Here is a 10964-nt window from a genome sequence, read left to right as displayed (position 1 = left end):
AGCTAGACTGGGTGAATCGGGAGCCCAAGAGAGGCGAGAGACAAGACCCTATCCGTTGGGAGCAACAGAAGTACCCTAGTCCAGTCCAATTGGAGAAGCCAGGACAACCCAACACCCTCAAGACCAGATCCTAGGGACCAAGAAGTAAATGGTCTCAGGGAGCAAATCCACCTCCTCCGAAGGGAGGTTCAGGAAGGTTTGAATTTGAGGGAAAGGTCAAACAAACGTATCCGAGAATCTAAAGTAAAAGAGAGAGAGAGAGAGAAAAGCCCCTTCTTTTTTCATTAAACTCAAAAATAAAAGCATCTTGAGTTGCTCTCCCTACCTGGCTTCCCATCTTGGACAAGGCAATAAAGCCCGTCATGCTAGTCTCCTAAGATGATCAAAAAGTCATCATCGAGGCCTTTGTTGTTCTCAAGAAGGCAAGAGATGAGCCTGACAAGTGCGTTCCTAGTTCGAAGGTAAAAACTAGTGATCTTGCTATCATGGCAGCTATAAACTTAATTGATGTCGTGGTGGGTCAGGTCTACACCCATCTCTTTGTTCATTTAGGCTACACTGTTAACTATCTTAAAAAGGTTGATGGAACACTAAGAGGGGCTTATTCTAAAAAACAAAAGGAACTCACGCATTACCCTATCCATAAGTATCCTCATCTTGCCTTCAATGAAGGTGATAATGGGAATAGCCACGGCACCTAAAAGTCTTTTGGTATAGTGTTTACCCACTTCACAATGCTTTATGATGACACTAGTCGGGATGCCATACTTAGCCTTAAAGGCCTCCTTTTTCTCATTGATGTCTATCAAACTAGCAACCCTACCCATACTATGAAATAAAGAAGAAAAAAAGGGGAAGAAGAAAATCCTAGACACAAAACCTACTTGATTGAGGAGGGAGATGAGACCACTTACAAAGCTGGGAGCACAACACCACTCTTCATGAGACTCTTGGTGGCTTAAAAGAATTTTTTCTTCTTAGGGTAGAAAATGAGCTCCCTCCCCTTCTTATATAGGGGGAAAGAAGCAGCAATTTTCTCACCCCTCCAATCGTGGTGAAATGAGGACTGTAAGATCTCCATCTCACCATTGGATGTGGGAAACAGGTAGCCACCTGTAGCATTTAATGCAGTGTTAGGAATCCGAAATGTCATGAGTGTGCACAAGCAGTTAAAAAGATAAGCAAGCGCGTATGAACACAGGTGGCACGTGCAACCCCCCGTGATAATAGCTTAATTTTGCATATTTATATCATTATTAGAAAGCATTATCATACTTATTTTTATATAATTCATGCATTTTATATTTGGTTTTGGAATAATGTTAAATAATTAATTTTGTGCTTAATTATATTTTAATGCATGAATTTGTCTTTTGTATGAGAATGGAATTAAATAAGTAGATTTGCGCAAAGAAGAAAGCTAATGGACTTTACTTTTACGAGGGTCGTGATAAAGTTAAAGAATGCCAACTAAATAAAATTTAAGTCAAATTGGAGTAAGGAATCAAAGGAAATTTGCACCAAATCCAAGTCCAATTCGGATTAAGATTCTAGCCTGCATATCAGTTAGTATTTTCGGCATAACTTTCGGATCAGATGTCCAATCAAGATAATTCAAGTTGGGCTGGAAATTTATTGTAAAGGGCTACAACTTTGTAGTTTATCAAAAGTCCGAATTCTGACGTGAAATGGGCCAAAAGCGTCTATTAAGTGAAGCCTAAAAACCTAATATTTTCTCCAAACAAGAATTCAACTTGTAATAGGATTCCTTGACCTATTTAAAGGCTCTTTTAGGGCAAAATTCAGAGGAAAGTTGCCGTAGAATGTAATTTAGGTTTTCTTAAAGTTTCTTTATAGTTTTTAGAGTTTTATTTGTGTTATGGCTTACTAAAAGCCTTGCTAAAGTAAGGGGTGAAACTCAACCATTTATTGGTATGTTCTTAACAATTATTTTATGGTTTTAATACTTATGTTGTTATGTTTTTGATTGATTTACTCATCTAGAAAATTGTTTAGTTCTGTATAATTCTTTAATTTATCATAGACTCCGGGCATGTTAAATGCTTCCTTGCAAACTAATTCACTAGTTTTGTTTTATCTAAAATCAATCAATTTCATAAAACAACCTTAGACAATTAATTCTTGAGTTCTTATTGTTAAATCATCCTACTAAGATCATCATTCGTATGAATTTTAGTTGAGTTATAAGATAAATATTGTTAAGACTACCAATAGATGTCCTTTACACCTTAATATATTGTTATTTTCTCTCAATTTAAATTACTTTTACTAAACCATCAAAATCTCTTCAATTAAACTTTATTATTTTAATTTTATTCTCTTGTGATTTGCTAATTAATTCCCTTTTCCCTGTGGATTCGACCTCGAACTTACCGAATTATTACTTCATGACAATGTTGCACTTGGGAGCATTATTTAAGTCGCAGCACAAAACCTACTTGACCGAGGAGGGAGATGAGACCACTTACAAAGCTAAAAGCACAACGCCGCTCTTCAGGAGACTCTTGGTGGCTTAAAAGAGTTTTTTCTTCTTAGGGCAGAAAATGAGCTCCCTCTCCTTCTTATATAAGGGGAAAGAAGCAACAACTTTCCCACCCCCCAATCGAGGTGAAATGAGGACTGTAAGATCTCCATCTCACCGTTGGACGTGGGAAGCAGGCAGCCACCTGCAGCATTTGATGCAGTGTTGGGAATTCGAAACATCATAAGCGTGCACAGGTAGTTAAAAAGATAGGCATGCGCGTATGAACATAGGTGGCACATGCAATCCCCCATATCACCAAAATCACACGTTCCCAAGAAAATAGGGAAGTGAGATTTTAGGGGGCTATTATTGGGGGGGAGGGGGGGTCTGAGGGCAAAACCACTACTAGGCCACGCTCGAGGACTGTATGGGCCCAACAGATTGATAAGAGAGTATTGGGTTGACCGAGGGAGGAAGGCTTTGCAAGAGTCCCTCGCGCCCTGAAGGGGGGGAGGGGGGTGATGAACTACCACCATACTAGGAGATTCAGGCTGAGGCAAACATCCAAAGGTAGGCACTAAAGGAGAGAGAGGGAGACGTGTTGAGGAAGCCCCCATAACTTCAGCATTAAATTTGCTACGCCAACTAGGACAATCGCATTAATGGAGGAAAGGACACCTGAATAGTGCCTAAATAGCCTATAACTCTCCCTGAACTTCTCCTAAAGGAGGGATAGGACAAGTATCTGGGGGAAATCTGCCACCTTATAGTTGAAGGATCAGGATTAAAGCCAAACTACTATAAAAGGAGGAGGAAACCCCATTAAAAGAAAAAAAGGGGGGGGGGGGGGTGGAATAAGAATTAAGAAGAAATCACTTAAGCTTGTATTGTTGAAAGTTAAGTGAAACCTTCCTCGGCCAACCGAGGTAACATTAATAAAAAGTTTCAATTTTTCTTGCTCAATTCTTTTTGCTTTCTATCTCATCCATATTTCTTAGCTTCAGTTCATAAGTTAAGGAATCCACATGTTGGTCTGCCTTACCCTCTCTAAATAATTAATTGCAGTGAGCTCACATCCAAAGCCCATGCCCCAGCCTTTGGGTGCCGTTTTTACACTCCACGCAACAATACTATTACTAGACTTTTTTTTTACATAAAGGGTTGAATATATAAGGGTATTTTGGGAGTTTTAGTGAAAATTTTATTAAACCTCATTTCATTCACTCTAATTCATCCCAATTTTTAGGGGGGGGGGGAGAATGAAAATTTGAAGTTTCAAGAGAATATAGAGGAATATATGTTCCTGCCTACCTATTCCATTATCTTCCACTTAAACTTCCAATTAAAGGAAATAGTCTTTCCATTCCCTCCATTAAAACTATCAAACAAGAGAAATGGATGAATATTCTAAAATTATTCTTTTCATTCATTTCCATTTCATTCATTTCTCTCTTCTCAAACGAGGGCATAGAGTATTTGTTAATTGACCATTTTTAAAAAGTTTTAATACCATTTTAATTAGAAATACTAATCTTATCACAAGTTCTTTGTGCATTCAATGAGACTTTTCTTTTCCAATTTAGTACCATAGCTTTCCATTCATTCATCTTCTTTTCGTGCAAGTGATTTGAGTTTGTTAAATGCCTAGAGATTTTTCTGTTTAAACACAAAGTGAACATAGAATAAGAAAGAAAGAAAGAAAAAAAAAGAATTTGTCTGTTTAAATTTAAAAAATGATAAGAGATGAAGAGGAAAATAGAGTGTGTCTTTTTAAATTTCAAAAATAATAAGAAATAAAGATATTGTAAACTGCTAAAAAAGTTGATTTAGTGTGAGGTTTTAAATTGTGACCTATTATTTTACAAATTTGTCCCCTTTAATTAAAAACCTATGAGCGAGAAGGGGATATTTTGGGGGACAAAAAAATTTAGTTACAAAATTGGTTGTAGCCTTATGCTACAACCTTACTTAGAGCATGTTTGGCATCAGCTTAAATTTTTAAATTTTTAGCTTTTAGTTTTTATGTACAGCTTTTTAAAACCTTACTTTTTCCCTCTTTTTCTTATTTTTTTCAAGGTACAAGTATACTTTAACACACTATCAACAAAAAAAAAATTCAGCAAAAAGTTAGATAAGCTATTCCCAATCAGACACTCAATATCTTTTTATTATATGTGAATTTTGACAAATCCATCGTTGAATTATATTTTCTTCTTATATCCTTTATGCTTGCAAAATTTTTAGAAAATTAAAAATCAATAGTTATGTCATCAATATATTGTTTAAATGGTTCCTATGAATCTTTAATGATGTCTTTTGGTAGTTTAAAATTATGCATAAAATATAAATTTATAGATTATAAAGTAAATAATAGGGCAAAGTTTAGCTACAAAATTGATTGTAGCTTTAAACTACAATCTTACTCAATATCTTTTTATTGGAGGTGAATTTTGACAAATCCACTATTAGATTACATCTTCTTCTTATATCCTCCATGTTTGCAAAATTTCTAGAAAATTAAATATCAATAACTATGTCATCGTTAAATAGTTTAAATTGCAAGTTTTTGTAGTTAAAATTATACATAAAAATAAGCTTATAAATCATTTAGTAAATAATATCTTATAGACACAAAATTTGACTTGTGTATTAAAAGCACAAAGAACATGTAATTTAACGATTAGATTTTCAAAATATGTAATCATGTTTATTTTATTGAGTAAGGTTATAGTTTTAGGTTACAACCAGTTTTGTAGTAAAATGTTTTCCTAAATAATATTCGATTTACATAAAATTTGATATGTGTATTAAAAGAATAAAGAACATATAATTTAATGGTTAAATTTTCAAAATATGTAATAATTTTTATTTTATTAATTATTGTTGTAGCCTTAGGTTACAACCAATTTTATAGTTAAATTTTATCCCATTTTGAAATATTCAAGATTTAGAATCCACGGCTTAAATAGTTTGGAAGTCTCTTAAATAATAGTAGTAGATAGATAAATAGATATAGATATAGAAATATAGATAAAAGGTTGTTAAAAATAGTAATTTAATTTTTTTTCCTAAAATGATTTCTAAATGATTTCTAAATATATTCCTTAAACCAATGTGCATTAATTAACTTTTCTCAAAATTTATTGAGGTGATGTTAATTGATGCACTTAAGGCAATTATTAATAAACCACAATAAAAAAAATTTTGATACTACTTTTATTGAAAATATAAAAAACTTCAACAATATTATTATTTTATCATTACCATAAAATGTTTTTAAAAATAATTTCTAATCCAACGTCTATTTTATTATTGAGTCTAACTCCAACGTCCAAATGGACTCGACTAAAAACGGTTCCAGCAGAACCTATTCACTCTTATTTCGTTTTACGCGAAACCTAAGACTTTAGCTTTGCTTGTGAGTTGTGAATTGTGATAAACATCCTCCGAAAGTTCCGCACGCATACTTTATATTCTGAGTTGTGAATTGGAAGGTATCGTTTAACTACTTTGTTCCACAACTGGTTCTCAATTGTTTTGTACTTTCCTTGAGGACTTTCGGAGTGTTCGATGTTAGAGTAATAAACACAGATTCTTGTTCTGTCTTGTAGTTGACTCTCTTTGTTTGGTTGGAGGTTTTTGTGTCTGTCCTAAAATTGTAGTTTTTAGGTACAGCCAAAATGGGGTTTTGGGTCTATCAATCTTGATTGAAAGTTGAAAGTGAAAAGTTTGTGGAATTGTAACGAACCCATTTCGATTTTTGATTTGAAGTTCTTGTTTTTGTTCCAATAGTCTAGTTTCTGTGTAAAGAAATCATGGGGTTGGGCATATATACCCCCTTTTAGGTACAGCCAAAATGGGGTTTTGGGTTTATCAATCTTGATTGAAAGTTGAAAGTGAAAAGTTTGTGGAATTGTAACGAACCCATTTCGATTTTTGATTTGAAGTTCTTGTTTTTGTTCCAATAGTCTAGTTTCTGTGTAAAGAAATCATGGGGTTGGGCATATATACCCCCTTTTAGGTACAGCCAAAATGGGGTTTTGGGTCTATCAATCTTGATTGAAAGTTGAAAGTGAAAAGTTTGTGGAATTGTAATGAACCCATTTCGATTTTTGATTTGAAGTTCTTGTTTTTGTTCCAATATTCTAGTTTCTGTGTAAAGAAATCATGGGTTTGGGTATATCAACTTTGATAGGATTGAAAGCAACTGTTATGTTCTTGTGCTTTGCATACCTTAGAAACAGTGACTTAACATTGTTATCAATGCCATTCCTGTATGCCTCTTTGGTAGATTTCTTAGTTTCGATTGCTTCACTCCCATCCATTGATCTTCCCTTGCTCTTGGGCAAGAACCCAGATGGGACCTTCCCCATTTGGTCCAAAATAATGTTTAGCCCGTACTTGAACTTTGTTCGGGGTTTCTCAGCATTGCGGAGATTGAAAAGTGGGGAAGATCCTTATAATGAAGTTAGTGAGGGTTTGTATGTTGGTGGATGGCCTTATTCGCCAGATAAATTGCCCCCGGGTAACCCTGCAGTTATCGATTGTACCTGTGAATTGCCAAGAATGCTGGAATTCTCGGGGCATGCCTATTTGTGCATCCCGGCTTGGGATACAAGGGCTCCTAAGCCAGCTGATATCGCAACTGCTGTTCGGTGGGCTTGTCGAAAGAGAGCGCTGAATAGGCCTGTGTTCATCCACTGTGCTTATGGTATATTACTTAACTTTGAAACCATTTAATCGATTTCATGGACTGGAAGAGTAATGCTCCTCCTCTTTAATGTATAATATATTAGATCTTATGTGTTTTTTTTCTCTTGGTTCAAACTGCATGATTAATTATTCTTTTCACTTGATATGCTTTGCTTGGAACATCTAAATAGTTATTAGGGTCTATGTAAGTGAGAGCTCCGAGAAAGTCACCTAGATGCTTATATTAGCAGACCTAACTACTCAAATACTCTTTACTCGCAACCCAAGTACTTGATCACAAGGATGGTCGGATATTTCTGTTTAGCCACAGGCCATCATTTCTTCTGTAATTGCATCAGAGGCACCTCAGCACATTTCCCTTTTTCTTATTACAATTACAGCTTAAATCACATCAGCCTTATTAGGTGTTGTCATTTGCCTTTGTTGTAGAAATGACTTGTAACCTAAATCTTGGTACTGGTCCTAGATTTTGTCTTCAATTAGCTACATCTAGCTTTGTTTATCTCTCTCTTTTTTTTCTTTTTTAATTTTAATCTTTACATGTTAAGTTTGACCACGCTCACGTCATAAGAGTTTTCGTTTATTATCTGGGTTATTTGAGCCCTGAAGAAAGCTACAATTACAGCCATATTACAAAAGTATGTGTCATCATAATACCCTTTGAAGGATATGCTACTTCCATCTATAATTTTTTAACACAAACACAGGTGCCATGTTATCACATAGGCATGGCCAATTGAACACATCAAGCCTATATATATATGAAGTTAATGCTTTTGTAAGTCTCAATTCCCCTGTCTTTATGAATGATCTGTTGAGGATATAACAAATGATTGTCTTTGGTATTCCTATTGGTTTCGGTGATTCATATCTAACTCTAGTTTTGCTGAACTTGTACTCAATCTTTTCCTCCTGTAATTCTAATTTAGAGTTATGTCGAAAAGGACTTCAATGTGACCTTTATTTTTGGTAAGTATTCAATGTGACCTTCATAAGATATGGCTTGGGTTTTATGCTGGCTGTCAAACTCTACTGCAGCTCTCCTGCTTTCTCCACATTTGAGACTGGCTATGTTAATTAAGCACGACAAAGGAGGAGTTTTGGATGTTAGAAAAATTTCTCTGCTGAATGTTTAAGATGCCTCTCTGTAGACCATTTATGTATTTTTGCATAGCTAGTCCAAAGCCCAGATAAAGGAAAATGATTCTGGTAGATTGACATCCAGTGTAAAATTTTGTCATATCTTATGAACATGGATTTATATGATTTTAACATATTCAGTTCTTTCCCTTTACTGGGTGAAACCTCCCATATGATCCACTAATCAGTTCTCTCTCTCTCTCCTTTCTTTCTGTTTCCTTTCCCAAGTTAATCTCTTTCCAGTTTCATTGCTTAATATAGATTTACAATGGGAATTTTTCATGATACTAGCCTTTTCTTGTCTTACATAAAATGTTCATAGTGAACTCCTGCTAGGCGTCTTTGGTTTATTTTCCTATGTTTCTTTTCCTGCATTGCTCACATAGTTGCTCTTTAAGACCGGATGGCATAGCATCCAATTATGTCTTGTGAATTGAAAATGCTGAATACAGTTCATGTTAGTTTTTAGCCTGTCTTAGACATGATTACTTTGCATATGTGCTCACACATACAAATTGTGAGCATAATGACTTGTATGTCTTTGGCATCAATCTTATAAGACAATAAACAAGCCAGGGGGATTTATCTTCATTATCATCTCAGGAAATTAGGTGGAGATCATGGGGTATCCTAGTTTAATATTATTGTTAATTCTGAGGCCATGTAAGTAGACTAGGATTGTGGAGTGAATTCAATTGATAATTCAAATGGGGTGGCTCTTAGTTCCTATGCTCTCAGTTTTAAGGTCTCATGCTTTCTGGGGTTTGTAGCCTTTGGAGTATTTGTTGAGAGGTGCTGAGAGCCGTATCTCATATTACTTGAGATACTTTTTCTATGATGCTTTACTGTCGCGTTCTCTTCTAATGAAATCATTTTGAACTAAAATCCCCGAATGTGTGCCTGATGATAATTAGGGAACAATTGTTCTACCATTCTATTAGTCTTTTTTGTTGTTGTTGAATGAGATAGTTGATTTTTGCACTGCGTATGTATCTGGATCCAGCAATAAGCATGGTTTAGTGTTTGTCAGTTGATTTGTCATGTATGGGGGTGGGTTGCTCTAGGAAAGGTGCACATGGACCCATATTAGAGTGCTGTCACTAATACTCATGTATCAGCTGGGACAGGGGATCCTGTTTGTAACCAGACTAAGAAAGTTCTGCAGCTGACTGCTAACTGTTACTTAAATGCAACTTGTGGAAAAAGTTTATTTTGCTTGTATGCCAGGTAGAGTAGGTTCAAGACAAAGTAATGCAGTTCTTCCACAAGGGGAGATGGCAAAATTTTGTGTGTTTCAATGGGAGTGGGAAACACCTTGCCTTTCCTGGGATTTGGCATTTATATATTTTCCACATGACAAATTTAGTGCGGGCTGCGGAATATTTTATTGCTCGGATGTCCTGCTAGAATTAGGTACCAAAAAAGGCTTTACCAAGGATGTCACAGCCTGATTAGAGGTTAAAGGTACAGAAGTTGTTCCAATTTTCAAATAACTAATATAATCAACTCCTATGCGGGCCTTAACTAAAGTGATAAAGGGGGAAATGGGTTGGCATGGGTCTCAGGTTCTCTTATTAAATTTCTGCCATTCTTACAAATAGTAAAACACTGCTGTTAACACAGGATTTTATTTTTAGGTTGGCTGCTTAGTCTCCTTTTAACCTGGTCTCTAGCAAGGGGCGTATGACCACTGCTTATTGAAGAGTAAATGCATATTACAACTAGTACTAAAAGAATCTGGACCCTACAATTTTCTATATAAACTAAGAAATTTTTTAATTCTACTGCTGTGATTGTCGTCAGAATCATTTATATTGCTGATGAGAACTGTTGCTTTGTATTAACATGCATTTCCTTCTGGCGTAATTTGTTGTCATGCTTGTGAGTGGTGAGGTGTATAGATTCAGAGTTAACTTTTCCTCTCGTATTTTTACTATTTTAGGTCATGGAAGAAGTGTTGCTGTCATGTGTGCACTATTAGTGGCTCTAGGCAAGGCAGAAGATTGGAAAAATGCTGAGAGGTTAATTCGAGAAAGACGCCCTTATATCCATATGAATGCTCTCCAGTATAAGGCCCTAGAAGAATGGTCCAAAAACCAGTTATTTTCTCCTTTGAAGAATGGAGAAATGGATTAAGTTCTTTAATTCTATCTAATGCTTCTTGTTGCTTGCAATCCAATAGGGCTGCAAAGAAAAATGAATGACATGCTTCCTTTTATTGCATCAGCTATTATTTCTCATTACACACATCTAATTTTTGCAATTGAATTACTATGACTTTCTAGTGGATCTTAATTTGATTTTCAGTTGATACTAAACTTTAAATTAATAATGTAACAGTGACCAACTTCTTGATTCAAGAAGATTTTGTTCTGTACCCACTGTAATATTATGACCTGCTCTACCATCCATTTGAATATCCTCTGACCTCGAGTTCCTTGTTCAGGTGTCTGTTATGGTGTATTATGTATTTTTTTTTGGAGAGAAAAGAGAGAGAGAGAGTAAATGAAGAGGATATGTGATAGATCACTTTGAGATTATTTTCCGTAAAGATTGCCATTTGTTTCCTTTTTTTTCACCTTGCTTAAAAGTTGCTTCTGGTGTTCTATGCATTTGGCATGGATAA

At 35.3% G+C, this 10964-nt stretch overlaps 1 protein-coding gene across 1 annotated transcript; it reads left to right on the top strand.

Moving 5' to 3' along the window:
• Positions 1–5807: 5807 nt before the first annotated feature.
• Positions 5808–10757, top strand: LOC115987301 (uncharacterized protein YnbD-like). Its single transcript, XM_031110825.1, has 2 exons — positions 5808–7196; positions 10281–10757. The coding sequence occupies exons 1-2, from the start codon at positions 6653–6655 to the stop codon at positions 10472–10474; spliced, it is 738 nt and encodes a 245-aa protein (XP_030966685.1). The 5' UTR covers positions 5808–6652; the 3' UTR covers positions 10475–10757.
• The last annotated feature ends 207 nt before the right edge of the window (positions 10758–10964 follow it).

The sequence above is a fragment of the Quercus lobata genome, chromosome 4 (assembly GCF_001633185.2).
Source record: "Quercus lobata isolate SW786 chromosome 4, ValleyOak3.0 Primary Assembly, whole genome shotgun sequence".
Lineage (NCBI taxonomy): Eukaryota > Viridiplantae > Streptophyta > Magnoliopsida > Fagales > Fagaceae > Quercus > Quercus lobata.
This window is presented reverse-complemented; position numbering and strand designations above follow the sequence as displayed.